Source organism: Dendronephthya gigantea, unplaced genomic scaffold (genome assembly GCF_004324835.1).
Source record: "Dendronephthya gigantea isolate DGI-Jeju-01 unplaced genomic scaffold, DenGig_1.0 000050F, whole genome shotgun sequence".
In the NCBI taxonomy this organism is placed as follows: Eukaryota; Metazoa; Cnidaria; class Anthozoa; order Malacalcyonacea; family Nephtheidae; genus Dendronephthya; species Dendronephthya gigantea.
In genome coordinates, this window is record NW_021163060.1 from 198,157 (window position 1) to 223,704 (window position 25,548).

General features: G+C 37.9%; 3 protein-coding genes across 3 annotated transcripts; 1 reads left to right on the plus strand and 2 right to left on the minus strand.

Moving 5' to 3' along the window:
* Nucleotides 1-4,314: 4,314 nt before the first annotated feature.
* LOC114528427 (potassium channel subfamily K member 3-like) lies at nt 4,315-10,616 on the minus strand. The gene is made up of 2 exons (XM_028550051.1): nt 9,636-10,616; nt 4,315-6,646 (listed from the first exon to the last, which is right to left on the minus strand). Exons 1-2 carry the CDS (start codon nt 9,934-9,936, stop codon nt 5,985-5,987), a joined length of 963 nt encoding a protein of 320 aa, XP_028405852.1. The 5' UTR covers nt 9,937-10,616; the 3' UTR covers nt 4,315-5,984.
* A 6,205-nt stretch (nt 10,617-16,821) lies between these two features.
* On the minus strand, nt 16,822-22,699 carry LOC114528426 (myotubularin-related protein 9-like). The gene is made up of 14 exons (XM_028550050.1): nt 22,459-22,699; nt 21,924-22,083; nt 21,514-21,671; nt 20,932-21,060; nt 20,589-20,745; nt 20,132-20,236; nt 19,806-19,928; nt 19,613-19,715; nt 19,260-19,398; nt 18,312-18,396; nt 17,755-17,824; nt 17,575-17,674; nt 17,316-17,443; nt 16,822-16,895 (listed from the first exon to the last, which is right to left on the minus strand). The coding sequence occupies exons 1-14, from the start codon at nt 22,603-22,605 to the stop codon at nt 16,823-16,825; spliced, it is 1,677 nt and encodes a 558-aa protein (XP_028405851.1). The 5' UTR covers nt 22,606-22,699; the 3' UTR covers nt 16,822.
* A 224-nt stretch (nt 22,700-22,923) lies between these two features.
* On the plus strand, nt 22,924-24,179 carry LOC114528568 (ubiquinol-cytochrome-c reductase complex assembly factor 2-like). Its single transcript, XM_028550233.1, has 4 exons — nt 22,924-23,109; nt 23,378-23,443; nt 23,536-23,611; nt 23,770-24,179. The coding sequence occupies exons 1-4, from the start codon at nt 22,951-22,953 to the stop codon at nt 23,832-23,834; spliced, it is 366 nt and encodes a 121-aa protein (XP_028406034.1). The 5' UTR covers nt 22,924-22,950; the 3' UTR covers nt 23,835-24,179.
* Nucleotides 24,180-25,548: the final 1,369 nt, after the last annotated feature.

The following is a 25,548-nucleotide window of genomic DNA, read 5'->3' on the forward strand; positions in this document are numbered from 1 at the left end:
CAATCGACTCTACTCAAGAATTTGATCTATATTTTCAGAGCAAGACACAAAATTCCCATTCTAAAGGAAAACGAGACATTTCCAAGGGGATTTTTTCATCGAATTTTGAAGCCAATCTTACCTAAAGACAACGTGGAAAGAAGAGAATTTTGTACGAATCCCACAATGCAATGGGGACACGCTTATTAGAACTCAGGCCTTCAGCTCTGTCGTACAATAAACTTGAAAAATACACGATTCTGATTGGCCGATGCAGTGACAAACAGCAGTTCAGTTAGCTTTTCTCACGATGACGAACGTGCCGCCATTTTTGGGGTACTTTTTTTAAAATGTGAGCGCAAGACCTTGTCAGGGCAGCTGTCTTTAAAAATGCTTCTTACATTGCTATTATTGTTTAAACGCATTTGAGAAAGTTGAAAGTACCCCAAAAATGGCGGATATTTGTCATCGTGAGAAAGGCTAATTTACCCAATTTTTGGCCCCAGGTCCTTCCGGGACACCACAGAAACAGAAGGTCTTCGGCCATCATCGCCATCGCCCCAGATCCGCACTGCGTTAGCCTGCGTGCAGTCCTAGACTTCCAAAGACTTCCTTCTTCCTTTGGAAGTCTGGGACTGCACGCAGGCTACACTGCGTTTAATAACTGTGGTTTATTTAATCCATAGAAATAGTTTAATCAGATAAACGTGACGTGTAAATGTTAACGCCTTGGCCGAAAGCTTTTCACTAGCACAAGCTAATCTACTTATAATTTGATGTCACCATCCAAAATTACAAGAATATTTCTATTTTATCAGATAATTCAAATAATGCAGGTATCAATTTAGGCTAATTGTGACACATGACGACACAGTGGTTGGCCTTTTCTCCCTAAAAATTGTGCCGGCTAGAAATTCTACATTGTTTGACATAAATACCAAAGTAATAAGTTTTAGAAGAAATAAATTAGCCTAATTGTGACACATTATGACACAGTGGTTGGCCTTTTTTCCTAAAAAATGTGCCGGCTAGAAATTCTACATTGTTTGACCTAAATACTGAAAGTAATGAGTTTCGGGAAAAATAAATTAGCCCAACAATACCTGCATTAGCTTATTGCGTTTTTCAGTCCAGAAAAGGTCAAACTAAATTGTTTTATTTCTTCGAACAATCGTCAATAATTGAGCAATATATCTGTGATGGATTAAACCGCAGGAAACTAGCAAAATAAATAGCATTTTTAAATCTATTTACATAAATGATTAATCCAACAATAATCAAAGTCCGCTGTTACACATTTGAATGAAATTGAATCTCGCAAAAAAGGTGTCAAAATCGTTTTTTTGAAAACGATAACTGTCTTAAAACTTTGTCTAAAGTCACCTAAACAGTTCTCCGGCGCGAACAACAACACAGTTCATTTTTAGGGACGCTGCTAAATTACTACCTTTTAGGGAATAACATTTTTATTATATTATTGTAACCATTGATTGTTTTAATAGGAAGAGCGAGAAAGCAATTGAAATAAACAATAGTATTTTTCATGCAATCTTTTGGTAAGGTCATCTAGAATTGTTAGTGAAATGCACAATTCGGCTAAAATTGTGACATGCACGGAAATTTTGGGGATTTCGATTATTCGAAAATGTTGAAAATTTCTCTCTGATTGCCGAAATTGAGACATGGAAGCATGATCGAATATTATAATTCTTGGCCGCCATCTTCAGAAGATGCCATACGCTAGGAGTAGATATAAGAGTCAAAACCGACTTTCTGCTCCTATTTTTACTATACGACTCCTATAGTTATCTTCGCGGAGACATTCATGGACAATTTGCGTGCAGTTTGTGCAATTTTATCGATAGTACGATCATATGATCATAGTTTTCCTTTTTGCATACACAAGAGAATATTCTACTAGCTACTGTTTTGTGGAAACTGATTACATCGCTGTTTTATAAAAAAAGTCAATAATGGTAAACCCATCGGCTTTCGGCAAGTACATTAGCTGTATCTCGGTTTCTTTGTCGCTATCAACCGCAAACAGGCTTAGTCAAACTTTCAAGAGCCTATGCATTATCACTAATGTAAACATATAAAGAAGTGAAAGAACACAACAAGATTGTTGGTTTTAAAAAAATAATTATGCTCTACTGTCCATAGACTATACTCTCTCATCCATGGCCTATGACTTGACGTGGAAAACAAGAAACATACGGATAAGATAAAAAATTCCCCCACAGGAACGAGTGCCATCAAATTCGATTAGTTGAGTGATATACTTGCCAATGCAGGCATCGTTTTTTAATCTACAATTGAAAGGACAATTTTTGCGACATAATTTTAAAGGCTTTCTGTACAGCGTGAGTGTCGCTTTTTGACAGAAGTTTTGGACATATTTCACACGCGGTTAGAAGGGAAATATTGCGATAGATTCAACTTTTGTCGTAAATTCACAGTTCTATAGGGATACATTTTGCCAAGCCTTGAAACCGCACAAAGTTACATGTTAAAAAGTCGCGTTCTTTGCCATGGATATTTCAAGACTTTCAGCGTATCTACACGCGTATGTATAGTAGGTTTTTTAGGCAGATATTGTTTGGCAAACTCATCGTGAACAACCGACAATCGGCCTAGTTCAGGAGATCGTATAAGCATAGTCCAATATTTACGATTCTTAAGGAGAATGGAATCAGGCATTATTATTGCCAAGGCGAGCGGTTTGTTTGCCAAAATGATTAAGGGTAGGCTAATTAGAGGAACGATTTTGCCGCAGCGAAAATTAGCGGTTTTCTTCACGGGGTCGACGGGGTTACTTTGTGTTGTGGCTGAAAATGATCGAAATTTGCACGTTCCTTGTGGATTCAACTACTGATCTGGATTCAATAACGTTGCAAAACACCGCAGCTAAAAGTAAGAACACAATGTGTGACATACTAAGTTCAAGTCCTGGCCGAGGACTTATGCTCTATCAGATCTCTAGTGTCGAGAGTGAAATTTGTAGCTATAGATAATGACAGGTTTTGAAGATTTTTAATTTTGATATGCTAAACTTTGATATGCTAAGATTTCGTGGTCTGAATTAGTCCGGTATATAGACGACTATAGTCTATAGTGCAATCTGGGACAAACTCAGTTCAAATCACTTGAATCATTACTATCAACTAGACTGGTTTAGGTAAAAAAATAACGAAAGATGTACAACTGGGCTACTTTAAAAAGTATTATATAAACTGCATTTAGCCGAATACAATCTTTACTTGCAATGCTTGCATAATTGGATGTATCACAGGCAAGATTGGATTTCTATGTCTCAAAATAATACGGTCGCCAAGCCGGCATGGGGCCTTTAATTTGTGTATAAAAGGCGATTCGAGTAAAAATATATTTGAACAAACACTTCTATACAAACATTGAATAATAATAATCGTGCAATAACACGCCCAATCAAGAATATTGAATAGTTTTTAGAGTAGGATGGATGGTTCGTTGATATATGAAAGGCACAAACAGTAATTAATCTTGTTTGATCTTATGAAATGCGAGGCGTCTTCTTGGCGCGAATTTTTATTTGTGAAAGAAGCATGAATAAATGCAGGGACGAAAATCGCCGTGATGTGACTGTAAAAATGTTATTTCGAGCAATTTTAATAATTAGGGATGGCCTCGCTAAACGCGCTAAGCAAACACGATGCATAACGATTGTAAACTGACGAAAATACATCGAAGTCTTTTCAATTTTAAACTTCAAAAGCTCTCAAATTTATGGTGTATCCTAAATGTTTTCATGATGGCATTGCATGCGGGCTAGTTTTAATTCGGTCGTATTTTGAAGTGGTCATTTTAAAAGTTAACTTTTTCATTGCGAAGGAGATAATGTATATTTAGCCCATCTTAATCCGTACGGAATCTTTTGCCCAAATGAAAACGAATTTGTATGGACGGACGCGTTAGAATGGAACATCTTTTCAAGGCAATTACTGCACAAAGTTATGTTTTGACTAAACAGGGGCAACGTCAACCTGCTTGATCTCATTATAACAATTGAGAAGTCTAAACTTGGCGAAAACGTGCGCTCAAAAAACAGGGTAGTTTTCCCACCACAACATAAATTGGGGGAAGTCATAAGCTCCAAGGTACCCCCACCTCTCTTCTTACTTCTGGAATAACCTCAGGTGCACACCCTTTCACCTTTTTTCGTTTTGGGCATACCTATATGTTCAAAACGGCAATCGACAGATTCACGTTAACTCAGCATAGTTCGGTTCTGTATACCAAAAATTGCATCAAAAATGCCACCGGTATAAATATTGCCTTTACACACCAGAGAAGCAAGTCAAAATTTATTATACAAAACACTCTCTGCCCCTATTTTTGTAAACGATTAATTGATTCAGTGAAAATATAGTTTTTCAATTCTTCGATATTTATATATACGCTAGCTAGACAGCAAAGAAAGGATAACTGCCTAATAATAATACACTAGCTACATACGAAGTAGCAAGCATGTTATAATATTATATTGCGACTTGATTTTACCCTGAAGGCGTCCCAAAATGCGACACCATGCAGATATACATATATGATAACTTGCCTCAACTGCTTGTAAAATTTAGTTTGAGAATGGTCGGTTATATCAAGGGCTGCGGAAACTTTAAAAAATGAGATCCATATCGACAAAAAGGATTTTTTCGGTTAATAGGGATATCCTTATAGAGACGCGGGAAACTCGTCTTAAACGGGAAACTCGTCTTAAACGGGAAACTCGTCTGATGTGAATGCGGTCAAAGACGGGTTTCTCGTCCAAATTTTGCTGTCTAAACAGACGGGTAAGTTGGACGGGAAACTTGTCTTAAATCCGCATTAGACGGATAAATCAGACGAGTTTCTGAAATATCAACACGGTCAAGGACGGAACAAGGCTAAGAGCAAATAAACAAAATGATTATATCGCAATAATTAGGATACCTTTTTTAACATTACCCGACCCGTCATAAACGTATAAATGTATCCACCCTATTCATATTCAGACGGGTTTTTGCTATCAACTCTCCCATCTAAGATTAATTTCCCGTCCCTAATATGAATTCGGCTTATGTTATTTACCCAAAAAAATGTGAAAACAGCGAGGTATATAGACTTAAAGTCCCGCTTACACGACACTCAATCCATGCCGATAAATTGAGTTTTAATACTAGTAACGAGGCTTCGAAGAAAATCGCACTCGCTTGAAAAAGGACCACATTTTTTGGTTTTCAAAAGTGGGACAGGGTAGGGTACCCCTCTGAGATGCCTCCGCGGCCCTTGGGCCGTTATCCTCTCAATATTATCATCAGTTCATTTGCTTGACATGCCAGCGACAATTCACACTTAAACCCCGAATGTTTATCCTACGGCTACGACTTTTTGCATCGCGAAATTGCTACAGTTTTTCTTAAAAATTGTCATTTTGCTTTTCGCACGTGCAATATACTGCATTATGGGTGGAAAAAATGTCGCATTTTCTGCCGGATCGAAATCGCACGACGCCGGCAAGGTTCGTTTTCCTTCTGTTTACCGAAATTCACCGCTTTGAGTGAACCATCCCGAGACTATTTAAACAGCTGGACAAACTTGGAAACATTGTTGCTACAAAATATTTTTTAATGGCACGGCATTATAATTTGCCATTTAACAGCAATAGCGCTCAGGACGAATAAATTCTTTTCGCTTCCAAGTAGAAACCATTTTGCTCTTGAAGAGCGAAAAAGCGAAGTGTTTAATATAGCCCAGACAAAAGCAATAAGTCAAACTTCGGACACATGAATGTTTTGAAATCAGATTAAAAGCTTTTTGTTTTCATTTCGTTCCTTCCTCCTTCAACAAGGAGTTTGTTTTGTGTTTTGCCTCGGGCAAAATTTTCACCCAAAATGCAGTATACACGCGTTGAAAAGCGTACGGCGTTTTGCTGGTATGGGTCCGCGTTTAGACCAATTAACGCGCGCGCCTTCCTATGCCATCGTATGTTAAATCGACGCTCGCTTACGACTATACATAGTTCTATAAGTAGTGAACGTAACTTCATCTTCAAAATGCCGCAGCAGGTCGGAAACGTAGTCAACATCCGTGACTTGAGTTGTCTCATTCAGCGAGTGCGTTTGACAGTTCTCACAGTTTTCCAACGCGCCCGGGAGAAGTCTTTCCTTCGGCTTCGAAGTTTTGTTCCTAATCTCCATCATCCTCAGAACGAGCAAGTTCAAAAACGACGAGGCTATCGTCAGGCCGATGAAAATGAAAATCATCGATAGACTTATGTAAAAAATTCCAAAGCGTTCCTCAATGCTGTCCTGAAGAGCAACGTAATCGCCGAAACCGATCGTAGTGAGGGTAACAAAACAGTAGTAGAACGAAAGAAAGTAATCCCATCGTTCGTAATGACTAAAAATCGCCGCTCCAAAACAAACTGTAATGGCAAGGCCCACTAGTCCAACAGCGGCCATGCTGTTTGTGCTAATTTCCCGTTTCTTTCCGAAACGTCGCATAATTATTCGGTAACTGTATCTAACCAGCGCATTGAACCGTTCCCCGATCGACTGTAGCGCTGTAATAGCCAAAGGAATCCCAATCGTAGCGTAAATCATGCAGAATATCTTCCCTCGGGCCGTACGAGGAACTGTATGCCCATAGCCTAGACAGGAATACAAATGGCATGTTTTAGTTCAAGAAGAACGAGATGTGACTCTTTGATCTAATTGATGCGGTTTCAAAATCCTTCTACAATTGCAAGAAATAACGAAACACTCCCTGACGAATCTTGCTGAACCTCTAGTAAAACCGTTTGGAACTGAATGATTGAGCTAACTACGCATGTTATTTTAGTTTGCGTTTCCTCCTGTAGTAACACTGGATCAATAAGAGATGATCCTTACTGGACCTCCCGGAAGAATGGTTAAGAACTGATAGAGCTATATCCAGTATAAAAAAGTCAGTTTAGTTTAGGTTTCCTCCTAGCTGTAATAACACTGGATCAATAAGAGATGATCCTTACTGGACCACTAGGAGGAACAGTTTAGAACTGATAGAGCTATCCAGTATAAATAATGCAGTCTAAATGAGGTTCAGGGCAAAGCCAAACATGGACCAAATGAAATGATGAAATGCGTATTTGAGTAACTAAATAAAAGTTATTAAATGTTAATGCAGGTACCTGCTATGGCTGTCGCAAGTTAATGGGCAAACGACATATTTGTATCGATATTTTTACCTTGAGAATTCTTCACTAATCTCGCGCGCTGCTAATATTCGCCCTGTACTGAGTTCGCGTGACTATATTTGGCCTACAGCGAAATGCGATATGGTGTTGAAGTAGTAAATTTAATAACTTCAAATTCAGAATGTGTTTTCTTCGCCAAAATTGCAATTATACAAGTGCTTTTCAATATTAAAATTGATAGCACCGAGACTAACAATAATACAGCCACAAGTGCATGTCATGTGAAAAGTTTGGAAAATTTCATGTTGTGTACAAAATTCATTTGAATTTACAAGAAATCGCTGATCTTCCTCGTACATAGTCATACGATATTTTTGCCAATATTGCCAATTTTTGCCAATCGCTGCATGCCTTAAAAATGCCATTCGAAAATTGGGCCGCATCATTCTGCTTACATTGAAGAACAAATAAATTAATGGCAATATAAAATATTTCTCAACATTACTTAGCTTTTGTAAATGTTGACTCAACGGGTTTGGGAAAGGCTTTTCGCTTGAAAAATTCCACTTGAAAAACATGCCAAAAAGAGCGCGTCTGATATACCTGTTCAGGTTTAAATGCCGCGTAACCGCCTGACGATAATCTGCGCACATTCCAATTTGCGCAAACGTGGATAATACAAGCATTGTGCGATGGGGATTTTCAAAAGTGATCATATCAAAACTATACGCGCACATCGGGCATTATTACTTCTCTTGCAAAGGCCCTGGCATAAAAAGGGTTCTGAGTTACGGGCTTTGTTTCGTAGCTAAAATTTCAAGTCGATGATGAACAAGTGTTTTTGAGATATTGGTTGAAAATACGATGACACTTGCAAATTACTGTTTCATAGCTTGCATCAGCTGTTCCTGTTCCAATGATTCCTGTGCATTTGAGAATAAGCTTTGGAATATAAACGTTATTGCATAAAATAGACTCGGTAAATCTCACGAAGCAAAAATAGAGCTCTTTGTCCTCTTATCTTGATTTCCCTTCCTATTTGCGTTCAAAAAATGCACGGAACGGCTGATATTTCACATGCTATATACAACATTAACAACGCGGGTATGATTATGAATGATTACACGGCAAGCCTGTCGCAGTAGAAGAATGATTTCAGCGTTAAAATTGTGTCGCTTGCATGAGAACTTCGAAAAAAACACGTAAAACAAATAACATTTATTAGTCACAATAATCGTTCGACATATTCACACGACCGTGCCGGTTGAGAGCTTTCTGAAATCAAATAGTGAGGCATTTCAAAGTTCTCGTTTTAATGTTAAAAAACTGTTCTTATTTTTGAAAGTAATAGGGCTTTAAAGGATGCATCTTTTATTAAACTATGCGAGCTTCCTAAATGTGAAATCAACAAATTGCATGTGTTATATTCTTAAAAGGAATATAATCAGTTTAGTGGTAGCAAAATGCGGATATATATGTATATATATATACCTCTGTTAAACAAATACGAACATATTTATTTGACACAAAAGCCTTTCGGTTCGATGTAGCAAATTAACATTGCCTGCACCAAATGTTGCAACTTTTGCAACGGCAATTTATAGAAATCGCAGCGCTGAAGACGCTTGGGAAGTGCTTAACGAAAAATACGTGCTTCTTAAAAAAACCCGATAAAACCACGTAGTATAAAACTCGAAGCACGATTGATTTGAAAGTTTTAATACCTTAATATTTTATAATCCTTTCGTAAGTTCGTCGCTTTTCCTGAGAATAAGTAACGCATGAAGAATGATCACAAACGCTATTTACAACGTGCGGCCTACGCATGCAAATTTCGGTACAATGTTCTTTATGTTTATAGATAGCCTAATCGTTTACTCTGACATTTTTTCAACCTAAGCCGCGTAGGCATTTCCAAACATCCCAAACTGTAATTCTCAATAACGACAACAAAAACGTATGTGAGAGAATATATACAGTAGGAACGACACTGTACGACGTTTTCCATGGTTAAACTGTATCGTATACAAACAGTAATTTTACTGAACATAAATTTATAATATGTTACGCTAGGAAATTGCCATGTCGCTGATGTCACTAAGCGACTGACCGATCCATCAGACTATAAGTTCAAATTTGACGTGAAATGAAAGTTGTGTTAAGTGTTATGAAGTATAGACAGACACTCGTTTCGACAAGACATCTTTGGAACTACACTGTCTTGCATCCAAGCCAAGGCAAACCGAATATGAATTCGACTCTCACATGCATGTTCATAGTTCCAGAAAGCTGTCAAGCGTTGAATGTCCAAATACTGTCGTTATCTCGTAGCAAGACAAACAAACGTTCGCTTGCAACGTTTATTAGTTTGTCGCGAATATGCCATTCACTTAGCAGTGCATTTTAGCGGCCATAACACTATATCTATCTGCATAATTATCGTTCGCTGTAATTCGGTGCTTACCTATAGTTGTTATAACAGTCGTAGCGAAGTACACGGAACCGGCGAAACTCCATTGCTCGACATTAGAATTGTAGCTTCGCTGATATCGCTGGACTTCGGCCCACTTGTCGAAATCATCTTTGCTGATGTTGTATTTCGCTTGGAAGCTTTCGAAAAGTTGACGAATATGTTTACGTCTTTTCTGATCTTCCTCGTACTCTAAGGCGCTGAATACCGCAGCGCCAACGAGCAGATAGCTTATTGAGCATATTATAAGCAAGACAGTCCGTGTACCGTTCTCAGAAATACAACGTTTCACCATCACCCCGTATCATCACAGACTATCATAGCGAGTATTTAGTTCAGTACAGGCGGCAATCTACGATCCGTTTAGTCACCCCGAAATTTTCAACATTCACTCACTCGTTCAAAGTCAAGTTATCAAGTGTAGTTCTTTGTTATGCGAAGCGGGACAACGGGGTTTCTAGCGCGAGGGAGCGCTCCCATTGGCTGAACGCGTCGTGATAGGTCGGCTAGCAATTAACAATCGACATGTCATTTGTTTCGTCTCATTGCTGAGTTGCGCTACTTTTAAAAACAGCTGCTGACAGCCAAGTGACATCGAAAAAAATTATCCTCGATAGCAGGACTTGTGAGAAAGCTTTCGGGTTTTTTTACCTATGAATATACGCATGACATTCCACGCAAATTTTATCTGCTATCATCATGTGAAGGGGCACAATGCGAGCACCTCGAATTCGCACGATCCCGCGTGTGACCTTGCTATTATTCTCCGTCTAACACCAGCCGATTTCTCATCAGATATTGACGATTTCTGCCATCTGATGGTTTAAAAAACATCACCGACCTTAAGCAGCGTCTCTTGCAAAGCCATTAGCGAGTAATGCACTGAGATGTTTAATTCATACATCGGTAAAAATATATTGCAAGCTAATGGCTCCAAAAACATCGCGAATGCCTCTCGTTAAACCATTAGCTTGGGAAATGGATAGATAAGATGTGCACTACTTTAGACCTTCAATGCTTTAAAATATTGCCTAACAAAGATGCAGTATCAAAAATATACAAAAACATTCAGACCGGAATGATTTTTGAGATGATTTTGAAAAACGGGAAATTTTACTGCATATTTACTGCCAGAAACCTGACATCGTTAAGTGCCGGCGATTTGCATTCTGGGATCATTTTATAATATATAAAAATGTGAATCGTTCATTGCTAAAGAGCGCACGCTGAAATTCATAAGTACGGTCAAGTTTTTATTGTGAAGAGTTATGCTCTTGGTTGTAGTTTACTTTTGTACGACGTGCGAAAAATCTTACTTATAATTAACACATTTGAAGCCGAAAGCGCGGTACAGTTCAACGTCCAATATACCGGCAAAGTCCAGATGCCGCGAGCTTCGAAACTAAACTTTCACAACATTCCGTAGCGATTCTCAACTTTTAATAGTACGCTTTCCCAGCCGGGTTGAAGCGTTTGCATTTTCAACAGCCAAACGAGAAAAACAAGTCTTCAATGCAAATTTTCGTCGTTTCAAAAACAAATAAAGAAGCATATAAAATAGTTAAAATAGTGGTGTTGAAAAGTTGTGTTTCGTTTGCAAAATCGGCCATTTTTTGTGGTTTTATTTACTGGGTATACAGCAATACAGTATAAGTTATAGAGTTATAAGCGACTTGCCAACTAGTGGACGAAATTCGAAGGAAAACTGAGGAACAGCCGAAATCATTTTAAGGAATTCTATAATTTATCCCTTAGTTTACTCAAATTAATAGGCTTTTCCCACGAAAACACGGATCTACTTTGGATGATTTCTTTAAGGAAGTGTCATAAATACGTTAGCAGGGATACGATAGGTAAATGCATTTAAACTGCACGGCATCACTTTGCGATATTGAAACGACAGGTCTTTTACAGGTAGCCTGCTATGGAATACTTCTAGACTCGCCGCATGCATGCGAGTTATTGCCAATGTATGAGGCACCCAACGGCAAATACCCCAAAACGGTGGGATATATGTGTGAAGTGTGGGGCATCGTAACTTGCTCGGGAAAACATCAAACGACAGCGAATAGCTATAGTAAAACCGCCCTTCGGAGTATTTCAGCTGTACGTTTTTGGCGGAAGGCTTTTAGAGGCAATAAAAAAACGTTACAAATTATTCACATAATGGTGATTTGAGATAACGGATTTCAATATAGCAATCGTTGTTTGTGTCTTAAGGCTTAAATATTGCCTGAAAAGATTATGCGAGCGGTCTCCTTGCAACTCTGACACGTTTTCGGAATCATTTTCTCGTGTTTTCGAACAGAACAATGCGGCTAGCTTCACTTGCCGTCGAATCCTTAACTGACGCAGGGTCTTTATTCCGTCGATATTTAGACAAGGTAATAGTCTATTATAGTCGGAACGTCTCAAGAGCAAACTCAGACAGATAAAAATTCCCGCCTAAGTGGCTTTATGCTTTCAATGCTGGATTCCTGCTGTATATACAGGCATTAGGCGGGAAAAGACCAGCTTGCGTTTAGTGAATATGTGATTCAGTAAAACGTGGGATGCGACAATTGTAGTCAAGTCTCTTGTGAATGGATTACTGCATGTCATACAAATATAGTCAGTAATAAAGTCTTGTTTTTTTTATCTCTACGAGCGACTTATAATTTTGGAATTCATAAAATAACGAGAAAAAAAAAGGAGATCCTTACTGGACCTCTAGGAAGAACAGTTTAGAACTGATAGAGCTATCCAGTATAAATAAAGTTAGTTTAGTTTAGGTTTCCTCCTGTAGTAACACTGGATCAATAGTTAACACGCACCGAAGGACTTATAACCTCATTAACGAACGAAACTTACGTTAAGATCATTGTTCCCTATTGGCTGGGACTGCCAAATTCGTTCGTTACCGTAAAATGCCAGGCCCTCATTGGTTGAACGTTTAGTGTCAGGTATGATATATTCATAATCGAAAATAAGTTTGCAGTTCTGTTTGGCATAAGTTCTTTCAACGCAAGTTGAATGCTTAAAATATATTCTAATCTTAAAACGCCTTTAAGCCTAGTTTACACATGTCTGGGATTCCCTTTGGGCTTTGTCCTCAGACAAAGTTGACCGCTGGTGTGCAAAATGCTTTTCTGAGACTATCGGAAAGTAATACAATGGATCCCCGATTCTTAGGAGCCAGTGTGATCCAGGCCTTACACTGATCGATCATTATAAAATTATATAGCTTATGCATGTACATTCAAGTTCATTTGACATTATGTAGACCCTAAAATTCGCTCGACTTCATGGATTACCCTGCGTCCTCTCATTGAAGGCAGTAAAACTTTTAGTTCTATACTAAAAGTTCATCTATTCTCGCACCTTGGTAATTTCAACTAAATAAATGTTTGTTTGTAAAAGATTGCTTTATATCTCTATATTTATTGTGCTGAGAGAGCATGTCCCAAAGGACTAATAGTCTTGATCTATCTTATGACATGAAAATTTACACCGGCATTGCATGCGAGTTATAATTGTTTTCTAACATTTCACAATCTTGTGCTTGTTTCGCGACCATCATATAAAAATTAATAGTGTCAGGTGCAGGTATATGGGATGTTTTTTCGACAATCTTATGCTACAAAATTTATGGAAAATACCGAAAATATAACGAATTTTGAAAACATTGCAATCGACTATTTACTTTTAACGAACATCAACATGCTTACATGCATACATCGTCTCATTTGCAATTATTATACATCTAGCCAATCACAATTAGAACTTTTACGTTCGTACATTTGCATAACTGAATATAACGTCGCTTACGGTCTTCGGTGCATGTTAACTAATAAGAGATGATCCTTACTGGACCTCTAGAAAGAACAGTTTAGAACTGATAGAGCTATCCAATATAAATAAAGTTAGTTTAGTTTAGGTTTCCTCCTGTAGTAACACTGGATCAATAAGAGATGATCCTTACTGGACCTCTAGAAAGAACAGTTTAGACCTGATAGAGTTATCCATTATTAATAAAGTTAGTTTAGTTTAGGTTTCCTACTGTATAGTAACACTGGATTAATAAGAGATGATGCTTACAGGACCTCTAGGAAGAACAGTTTAGAACTGATAGAGCTATCCAGTATAAATAAAGTTAGTTTAGTTTAGGTCTCCTCTTGTGGTAACACTGGATCAATAAGAGATGATCTTAACTGAGGCCAGTTGTATATAAAAGACTAGTTAACTTTTAACTGTAGTTAAGGACAGAATTGGCCAATCAGTCGTGTATTTCTGAGCTTACTAAGATTAACTATGCAAAATGTAGTTAAAGAGTTTTATATACAACTGGCCCCTGGACTTTAAGGAGGAACTGATAAGATATCCAGTTTAAATAAAGTTAGTATTCATATTTTACTCTAGTAGAACTACGAAAATTCATATAACGTTCGTGACAAACAGGAATGCATGCAAATGCTTTGTAAAATTTCCACTTAAATATTAAAGCGTTTTAAAATAATATTGAAGCAGGTGCTCAGAAACATTTCATTCAAGCAAATAATGATCCATAAATAGGAGTGAGCAAGAGTGTTTACCATTCACCTTGTCCGTGAGGAATAGGAAATTCTGGGGCCGGTTGTATAAAACCCTTTTTACTACATTTTGCATAACTTAGCATCAGATGTGGTATCACAACGGCCTAAAATAAAATAAACAAAAACACTTTTCGACGTTTCGACCTGAGGGCCTTCGTCAGGAGAGTTAGTAGCTATGTTATTAGTTCGAGAAGTGTTTTGTCTATTTTAGCCAGTTGTTATTATACCACATTTGATGCTAAGTTGTTTGAAGACGCTGCACCGCAAGCTGCTCCCTATTTATATTGGAACGTATATCTACATTTTGCATAGTTAAATCTTAGTTTAACTCTGACGGGACAATTCTGCCCTTAACTACAGTTAGAAGTTAACTAGCCCGGTTTTTTATACAACTGGCCCCTGGTGTTAAGAACAATTTTCCACTCAATTTAACTTTTTTTTATAATCAAAGTTTCCGATTTTTAATATCGCAAAATAAGTTATGGAAAATTCTCGAAGCATAAGATAGTCGTGACTTTGAAAGTAGTCATTTTAAGATTGAGGTTTAGATTTTTAGGATCTGGGGCCGGTTGTATCAAGCCCGTTTAGCTTAAACGGTGGATAAGTTCAAAATAGAAAGCAACTCTATCGTTTTATTCAACAAGCAAACTAAATGTTTTCAACCTTAATACAAAGCTACTGTTTACAACTACATATTCAGTGCATAATATTCAAGTTGACTCATTCAAGAGAGATGTAAAAGTGTTATTCAATTTTGACTTATCCACCGTTTAAGCTAAACGGGCTTGATACAACCGGCCCCTGGTAAACAATTTTTTTGAAGGGTATTTTGAAGGGCCTAAAATATAATTTCCCGGAAAATTGAACAATTTAACTGATGTATGAAATATAATTGCTGCTGCATGGATATAAAAATTCACTGCAATTGTCGACAACTGAATTAGCCATTTCCCAATCGAGCAGGGTACTGGGTCGACTCGCGAACCGCAAAGCACCTATGGACTGTTTGGAGGGACAAATGATTATTTCATTCCCATCTAAACAGTCCATAGATTCTTCGCGGTTTGGGTATAGCTCGATTGGGTGTAATTATTGTATTTCGCGGAAATTTGGAAAATCTCATAACTTCGGCTTAGAAGAGAGTTACCCGAGAACAGTGATTTGTATTTTATCTGGCATTTTCGGGGCAAATACGGCGCTAACGATTATTAATGTTATAATCGTTGGAATCGACATAGGCATAGCCCGCTATGTCAATATTTCTTGGCAGATTGATATGAATAACAAACAAAAAATGGCGAAAGTAAACAGCTTGCTTTATCTGTTTAAACAGACGTAAATGTGTGTATGAGAGCGCGTGGCGTAGTAAACGTTGCATGCGCCTGAAATTATCATATTTTTTTGTATTAAGGGGCTGATTACATGGCGTCTTTTCAGCCCGGCAAACCGGGGCCAAAGTATTTTTCAATTACATGGCAAGTTTCAGCCCGGGTTGTGTTATGACACGTCAGAATTATTTTAAAACCAGGGCTGAAATTTCAGCCCGGGCTGAGTTTGTAAAGGCTGGTAGTGGACCTATTTCGATTCTTCGAGCGCTTTAAAATCCCGAATGACAATAACCTGACCTTTAAGAGACTATGACTGCACATAAAAATGAAATAAACAAACGAAAAAGCATTGTGAAGGCGAATTTTTCTGTCCGGGTTTAAGTTTATTTACGATTACATGACAACAACACTAAGTTTCAGCCCGGGTAACTCAAACCGGAGCGCTTCAAGTTCGCTGTATTGATACTGTAAATATGCGATAATGCATGGATACAATTAAGAGACATTGTTATAAAGCTTTGTTCACGTGGCACGACTCTTCTATTGACGAGTAAAATCTGCCGTTTGGCGGAATGATATGCCATAAATTTCGGGTATTTAAATTCATGGTAATTTACTTGTTATTTTCGATCATGGATACAGTGACATTGGCAATAAAACTTTGTGCACGTGGCATGCCAGAGCTCTTCTAAAATGCTCTCAGAGACAAGATGTAAAAGAGGAATCATGTTATTGAGTGAAAGCGTAAATCTTTTGCCTCTGGTCGTAGTCCGCAGTTAAACTCGACAAGTGGTGGATATGAAATAGTGTAAACCGATTTCTCTTTAGCGCGGTGCGTATGCAAACCAGTGTTTACTGATTGCAGAGATATATTGGCACTCTTTAGATCCGCTACGAGTAGAAGTACCCTTCCTTACTTTGAAGAATAAAATCGTCTGGTAATAGTCAGAATAATAGCAAAGAAAGGCCCATACTGGGCTAATTATAATGAGTATCTAACAAGATACTTATTGCAGAGATATATTGGCACTCTTTTAGATCCGCTACGAGTAGAATTACCCTTACTTCGACTTTGTCTGGTAATAGTCAGAATGAAATAGCAAAGAAAATCCCGTATTGAGCTTATTATAATGAGTATCTAACAAGATACCGTCAAACTGACAGATTATTTCGTTAACCTATCACGTGGCAGCAGCGCCTTCACACAATGTGCACAAAATATACACGTTATCGCAAAAATTGTACTTACATGAAGTTCTTGTTGCGGCGGAGTAAATTTTCTTCAAGCCGTCGCTTGTGGTCTGCGATCCATTTTTAACTTAGCTCTGACCTTGGCTTGAAGTTCAACGTATTGTCTAGAATGTTGATCGTAAAATTAGTTGGGAGTCGGCTGTATCTGATATTTTAAACTTTTACACTTTTTAGCCAAACAGTTGATCATATTTTAGGCAACAGCGCTCAAAAGTCTTGCCGAAATAGAAATCCATTCTGCAGTATTTAATCGATTATATATTTTGTTATTCCTTAAGAAACTAGTCGAAATTCTGTGAATATGTTTAGTTATAGGAACTATAGCTCTGACATAAATTTAAAGCAAAAATAAAGTATATTTCAAGAGATATTAAAGTCTTTTTAACCAAGAAATTTCTTTTTACAACTAGTCACAGTCCTATCCCGCCATTTTGGATCACTTGGTAAAAAGGTTTCGAATAACCGCGCTTCCAATAAACTACCTTCAGGGCTTCATTTAATAGTTTGTGTGTTAGTAACTGCACCTTCTTAGTTCGAGAGCTTTGGTTTTCAATTCCTTATTCTGTGTTTGAATTTTCCTGACTTCGTCCCAAATTTCGCTATCAATCCTGGGATCGACCTGACCTCGTAGGAATATGCCCGACCACACTGACTGGAAGAAAGAACAAATATTTTGATGGAGCATGCGCAGAAATTGCGTCAAATCGCGACGAATAGACGCTGTTTTAGAGTGACCCACATAAATCATAAGAAGTGAATAGGATGATATATTACATGACGTACCAACGTTTGCGAGGCGGCCGAAGGGCTCAAAACGGACGCATTTAATTCATAAACAGGATTCAGCATTGGTTTCAATATCTCAGGATCATTCAAATAGTTCCTAAAGGTATGTCAAAGAGGGAAAATACGACGATTAAGCGGACTTCAAAAGGCTTTTAAAACCAAGGGCTAAAATATTACCATAGACTGACTGTTTTCTCCCGAACGCCATTTTTCTCCCGGTCATGTTCGCAGTTTCCCAGAAACGTTCCTAAATATTAGATTGAAAAGAATGTCGAATACTTGCAGCAGAATTAGGGTATTAGTAAAGGTCTATTCAAACTATCCAATTCACTTCTGACGTATGGAATGTAGTATGTTATTGATGAGACAGTACTGTTTTGGCTTCAGTTGATTTGCAGTCCACATACATTGCAATACAACAGACTATAAAGCATCCATCAGAAGTGAATTGGATCCAACAAAATTGGATCGTGTGAACAGACCTTTAAGGCAGTGTTACACTATGCAACTTTCCTTGCAATTTGCAATGCAATTCTACTCCTGAGGTATCTAATGTTGTCAAATACGAATATTTCTTACGATCTGCTAACGTTTTCTTAGCATTTCGAACACTCCCTACAAATTAACATCCCTCAAAATTATGATTGCATTGCAAGTTGCAAGAAAAGTTGCATCATTGGTGTAACAGCGCCTTAAGTCAATTGAAACTGATTCGAAGACTTCAGCAATCTCACCGTAGTTAGAACTGTAAGCATTTTCAAAAAGTGTTTGAAGGAATTTATCGTTAAACTCAAACGAACATTGGTACTGTTGCATAACCTGAAAATATAGAGAAAGCAAGATCTTTGAATGATGTCGATTGTTATGGTAAAGACCATCGTATTAACAAGCGACTCTTTGTAACTAACTCCAGCTGATCTGGGTATAAAGCTCAACCAATCAGAAGCCAGATCTTCGACAAAACTGAATTATCATTTCCTTCATTGCATATGACTTCGAGACTCGAATATCCCAAGTAATTTTATTATATTTATGTGAAAACACGTTTATTTTTCCCAACTGTAAATTAGAATTTAAATTTTTTACCTTTTATACTATTAGTTGGAAGAATAGGGACAAATAACACCAGGAACGTGATAACTAAGTTTTGTCGAGACGCTTTACAACGTCATGATCTCAGATCAGCTGACTTCGCGTCACAAACATATTTTTCTCGTGAGAATGAGTAATTTTATAAAGGCGATTTGTCACGGTAAATGCATTTGGACAAAAGGTGGAATGCTAATTTTTCCCATCACAGAAAATTCGCGGAAGAAAATTCCCACGCGTAGAGGGAGGTTTAAACAGTTCGGGTATAAAAAGCATTGTTATATAGGTGCTGTGTATTTAAATGTGATTGGTTCATTCGTGGTCACATGACTTTAAATAAATGCAATGTTTCCCGCCAGGGAAACAAGCGAAAAATTGCTGCCCGCTTCTTGTCATAACAAAGTAAAGGGGTTTTCTTTTTTAAATGAAATTGTTGTGTAACATGTATGTTTTTGTTCCTATATAACAAAATACTTAATGTTCGCTACTCGGGAAATAGTGAGTCGACTCTAGGGAAAACAAAACTCACTACACTCAATAGTAAGTGGTGATGTTTTTATTAAGATGAATTACTTGATGGGAAATGTACAGACCTGGTAAACTGCGTCAAGGAACATGAGAAAGGTCGGAGATTGTCCCTTGTACTTCATGTTAGAAGTACCCAGTTTAATACAGCGTTCTCTGAACGGGTGCCCGGCCGATAGCCATTCACGGACTATTAAACTTTTGAAACTAGAAATGCGAAGAAACTTCTAGTTAGAGCAGGGATTGGGTTTCCGGGGAGTTTGCGGAAGGGGGGGGGGTGCACCCCTAACCTAGGACGAAGGGGAGGGCAGGTATCGGTTCGAATTTAGAGTGTACCCGGAATTATGGGTTTATTTTCACTTGTAAAGAAGTAACATTAGATGTCCTCACTCCAGATACATATTGAGATCAACAGTCTTACCCTTGCACGGTGCGGCATTGTGGGTCCAGGAGTACCTGGGCGAAGGAACTGACAATCAAGGTGGTGTCTTTGCCACTCCCACCGTGGATAAGAACTGTTGCACCTTCAAATAGATAAAGAAAACGTGTTGAGAGGCCCAGCCAAGGGTTTGGCGAGATTTTCGACTTTCGACTAAGTCTAAGAGGAGACGAACCTTTGTGTAGATTTGCAGCAACAACGTTACCAGCACTGATAATCAGATGCAACTGTCTGAGCCAACCGCTGGACTCAAGTTTCGACAGCCACGTGCTCGTTGATGATTCGCTGTCAATACACGCTAAATAAACAAGATATTTAGAAAGTATAGAACACTAAACTTGTAAACATAATGATCATCATTGTAAGTGTTAGACTTGTTTTGCACTAATTGGACTTCGAAAGCGCTATCCAGTTTATTATTTCGAGGTCAGTGCCTGATCTCTAACACTTCACTGGATGGTCCAACTGAAATCGACCAAGTTTGCAAATATGGTTTCTCACCTTCCACGTATTTATGAAACATATCCGTAAATTCCTTGTGCCTTGCCAGATTTCCGTAAAATTTCCTCCATTGTGGATAATTTGAATCTGGTTCAATACCAAAACCTGCAGAAAATGATGACTTGGTTTAGGACAGCCCCTGCCCCTACCCCTGGGGTGGATTGTACGGCTGGATAGCTTTATCAATCGGATAGTGATTTTTTCAAGTAACGCAAAGGTGCTTGAAAAGTAACAAAATTGTACATATTGACCCAAGAATAAATAGAAAGAAAAAATACTTCAGGAATAGAAAGTTCAATTTAAATTGCACCGAAGTCGAGCGATTTTAGAGCGATTGAAAAACACCCTATCCAGTGGATAGCGCTACCAAGCCTTAGTCCAAAAAGTCAAGACAAAGACGTGAAGCTATCGTTTATCACTCATTTACTTTGTTATGTACTGTCACAAAGAAACCTACCTTTACTTCGGCTGTTATATATCGATGTGGCTGGCCTGGTATCAAGTATAAGACCTTTGCTATCAGGACTTAATGTTTCATTCAACAGTTTTTCATCTTCTTTGCACCTTCTCATCGTTATGCCCGACGCCGGTTGGGAACTCCGCAGCAAACAACTCTGGGAAAATAAGTCGATATTCGGAAGTTTAAATCTTCGCATGGTGCCTGAAATCGTTCATTTAAAGTGGCGCTGGTAAGTTGATGTTTGCATCAGTGCGCGTGCGCAGTGCAGACTTCAAAAAATTCCCAGAAAAGTCGAACGATCGATTATAAGAACTATAATTTTAACAATAACATTAATTACCTTCTTAACACCATGAACATAGCATAAGACGGGAAAGCGGCCATGCTGACGAAAGGCTGCAGACTTCTTCAGGACTTCATCAGAGATTTTTCTTGGAACTAAGACCCTGGAAGGGTAGGTTGGACAAACCTGCAATCGAGAATATTCTGTCATTGGACATTGGCTTAGCAGTTGTCAACTAGTAAACAACACACAGGTCTCGTCTTAATTGAGAATGGTTGCCAGCTTGTTTCTATGAAATGCTTTTTCTAGTTAGTGAAATTCCCTCTCCAACCTTTGATCAAAAGGAGATGATTCTTACTGGACCTCTAGGAAGAACTGTTTAGAACTGATAGAGCTATCCAGTATATATAAAGTTAGTTTAGTTTAGGTTTTCTCCTGTAGTAACACTGGATCAATAAGAGATGATCCTTACTGGACTTCTAGGAAGAACAGTTTAGAACTGATAGAGCTATCCAGTATAAATAAAGTTAGTTTAGTTTAGGTTTCCTTCTGTAGTAACACTGGATCAATAAGAGATCATCCTTACTGGACGTCTAGGAAAAACAGTTTAGAACTGATGAAGCTATTTAAATCATTCACCTTGTAATCCTTATTGACCGAAGACAATCGCCAGTTTTCAGTTTTCTGAACAATTTTCATGTAATATGTGTCTATACCAAAAAGATCCCAGCCATTTTCCATTTTTGATTCGGCAGTTGTTGCTTGGTAGAAGAATGGGTAGGCTACACTGAGGGTTTCTAAGGGGTAAAAAATAAGTTAAAGGATATAAAGGGGTATCAGGGACTATGAAAGGATATGATGGGATAAAAAAGTAGGCTATACTGAGAGTTTTGGGGGGCTAAAAAACATCAGTTTGAGGATATGATAGGGCATGAGAGAGTATGAAGAGTTATGATGGGATAAGAATATAGTTGAGGGAAAGGGATAGCATATATTTTCCAGGGGGTATGAAAATTTTAGGTGGGGGTTATTGACTTCATAAGGCTTACCAACAACAGATAAAGGTTCAATGGATGCCTGAACTTTTTGAGCATCTTCAGGGAATGGAAAAATCAGTTGAAACACATCAAAATTCTTGCAACCAATCACGAGAATGGCTTCTTGACCAGAACTCCTCCGATCAACGCTTTCCACATTGCTGTGTAGCAGCTATAGTGTCAACAAACAAAAGAGGATCATAGAGCCATTGGCATTTTTGCTTTGCCGAAGCATCAAAGTGAGGCTCAAAGCCTGGCCTCGGTTTGTCATACAATCCATCAGAAATCAATGTAGTAAAAAACTTTGTTAGGCAAAGGATTTCATGCATTAATAATGATCAATGGCAATAACCATCGCCGATCGGCCGATGTATAATAATGTATGAAAATTATCATCCAAATTGTCTCACAAATGGTGTTATTTTCGTTTACCAAGTACTCTAAAAGCGTATCCTGTACTTGTAAAGAATACCTTGTGCAATAGGTCGTTACAATGCATAGCCTATCTACATTTTTTTTATGCAAATACAAAACCAAGTTAACCAACCATCAGTTCCTCGCTGTCCTGCATACGAGATGAGAAAAGCAGGTGATGTCCAGTGATACACAAAGTTCCTACAACACGGGAGAATCCTGGCCGAACAAGGGTCACTTTATCGACCATTGGGATTTTTATGAACTCTGCGAACTCCATAGTTCGATAATATACCGTCAAACGCTTTCACTTTGTTGAATTTCGCGTCCAAACTTGCACAAAATTAAAATCTCAGACATTTGCGGCAGCCATTTTGAATGCAGGTTATTCACACGCGTGGAGATCCCGCGATGCACACGAGACTCCAAATTCCAAAACCGGCTGAAAACAATAGTTTTATTTGTTTTCTTCTGATTGGATAACAATCTCGAATCTAATTGGTTAATTCTCCAGTTAGTGTAAGCTAATGTCATTGGCTGGCCGAAAACTCTTCTGAGTTCCTGGAATCGGCTCAACTGCTATACCTGTGTTCAGCGGTGCACAACTTGAGCATTGAAAACAAAGATGGCGTCTCGAAAGTCGGCCGCTCAGGCAAGCCAACTTTACCAAAGATTTCTACAAATTTGCGAGCAATGGCCGATCGATTCTACGCGACAAGGCAGAGACCTTGGATCACATATCAAGGAAAACCTTGAGACAAAGTTTAGGGACAGACAAATTGAGGTAAACGGTGAAATTGTGAGAAAACATTTCATCGAGGAATGATCAAGCGATTTGTGCATTTTGTGGTTGTCTGGTTGATAGTTTTTTCTTCCAAGTCCTAATTTTGTCACGAAAACATAGTCAGGACCATTTGTCAGGACCATCTGGCTGAGTGTTTTATAATTCGTGTAAATGTACAAATAGCAAAAGTTAAATAATAAACAATATCGAAAATAAATAATGGTCACAGCCATTGTTTTGATGTGATTTGACACTACTAATGTTTTAGGAAAAAGAAGCTTCGAGGATGTTAGACAGTTTGATAAAAATAAGTTCAAATTACTACAGAAACAAGGTATTGGAATCGCAAAAATGTGTTTACAATCGACTACCAGTTTTGGTCAAAACAAAACAGTTCTGAATTGTTGTGATGTCTTCGTTTCGTAGTATCCCAGGGCCAGAGAAACAGCTTTCACACAAGAAGCGCAAAAATCTGGTGCATATAACTATGTTCTGAGCACAGGTAACTCATAAATATATACATATATATTCAAGAAAGTAAAAAATCAAGTAATTTTTTGAAAAATCATGCAATGTAAACAAACAGCTTTATATGTTTTTTAACTAGCTATAGAGCAACCAGTGATGTGACAATCGACGAATATTCATATTCCTTTGCAGATTTCCAAAACACGGTGAAAGAAAAACGACCGGGATTTTTCGCTCGACTTACTGGTAAAAAGTGAAAAGAAAACTTGGCAATTTGTATTGAAATACAATTTTCCAGATGGCTGATAATTGCATTCTTCCGTGGCCTGATGGACATCTATGTACATCTGTGTACATCATGTATATAAATCTATATGCGTATAATTGAAGTGTTCTATTTATTAACAACATCTGATATGAAAGATATGGAAGATGATGACGATATATATATGCGTTTTTTGAGAACACTGGGAAAATAATTTCTCATCCGTATATTTTTTGTCATATTGAGATATTTCTATGTGAACTAATACAAAAAATGTATAAAATTAAATGACTGTTTGCCCATGTATACTCTACCTATTGACTTTTTTAAATACATCTCCGAGAACTTCTATATCAACACCATGCTATGTGCGCACCATTTCTGGCAAATTCACACAATATTCACCGATGTTTTATTTTTTTCCTCCTGAGGAATATTGTACTTAAGTTGGATTAATCACGGTTGATGGCGCCAGGTCGATTATCTCATCATTAAACACTTTCATGGCGCTAGGATACAAAAGGATGTTCATTGATAGAACTTATACCAGCCTTGTAGTGTCATTAAACATCCAAAAAGATTTCCGAAGATGAAATAAAAAAGTGATTGTTAAACCAGCCGGCATTCGCTACAATAGATTCATTTTGGCCGAGTACAATCGTAAATGGAATGCAAATAAAGTTATCCGTATTTATTTTGCATCGCAAACAACAATCAATGTCAAGTAGTGATAAAAATTGATTTGATTGATCGACTGAAAAAATGTCAATCATCACTCCATTATCGTTGACAAGATAAGAGGTCTGTTTTTATCCGCTTGTTTATTGACCTTCAGAGTGCGCATGAGCATTACAGCTTTGCCGTCAATCATTTCAAGGATATTTCCTTTACTGTTCAGTCACGTCTACACATGTAATTATTCTAGACAAACACTGGCTACGCAGATAAACAAGTGTTATTTCCTGTACTCGAAACGATAAAGAAAATGAACTAAGACGAAAACACTCTTCGTATATTCGTTTCATGCACGTTTTCCTCTAAAATTTCGGGTTAAAAACTACAACCCAAAGTTGAATTATCAAATAAGGCTCAGTTATTTACAATTTGAAGATTTTTATTTATTACTTTCATCATCTACAATACGAGGTAAATAATGGTAAAATGTGTGACCTGGAACGAGCACTTCTAAACGGCTACGCTGATTGGTCGGCGACCTTCTCGACCGTGACGTCACGAATTTAGAGGAAAATTTCACAAACAAGTATAATATTTTCCCTTGTGGATAGCGAATTTGCGAGAAACGCATTAGAAAAAAAGTGTTTGGAAATGAGAAGGCCAAATACTGATTTTGCAAAGATTGGTTAAGAATTCACTGCATATATAGGAGCGTGCACATGTGAATCCACATCTATCATTGTATCTTCTACATATCAAGAAACCTCTGAGACTTATTGCAACATTCGTGTCACGTTGCCGCCGTATTGCTTTACGGAACATGCGCAAAAGATAGGGTACTCGAAATTTATTCCCCCTGTCAATCATCTCGTCTAAACAACTGCTACTTTATGTAGAATAATGACAGGACTGGAACCGCCACTTGAGTTGAATTTAAACCATTTGATGTGAATGTAGTCCCATTACATCAGTGCATGTGTTTTGTCATCTTTCAAGCCAGTTGATGATATTTTTGACCAATGAACATGCTC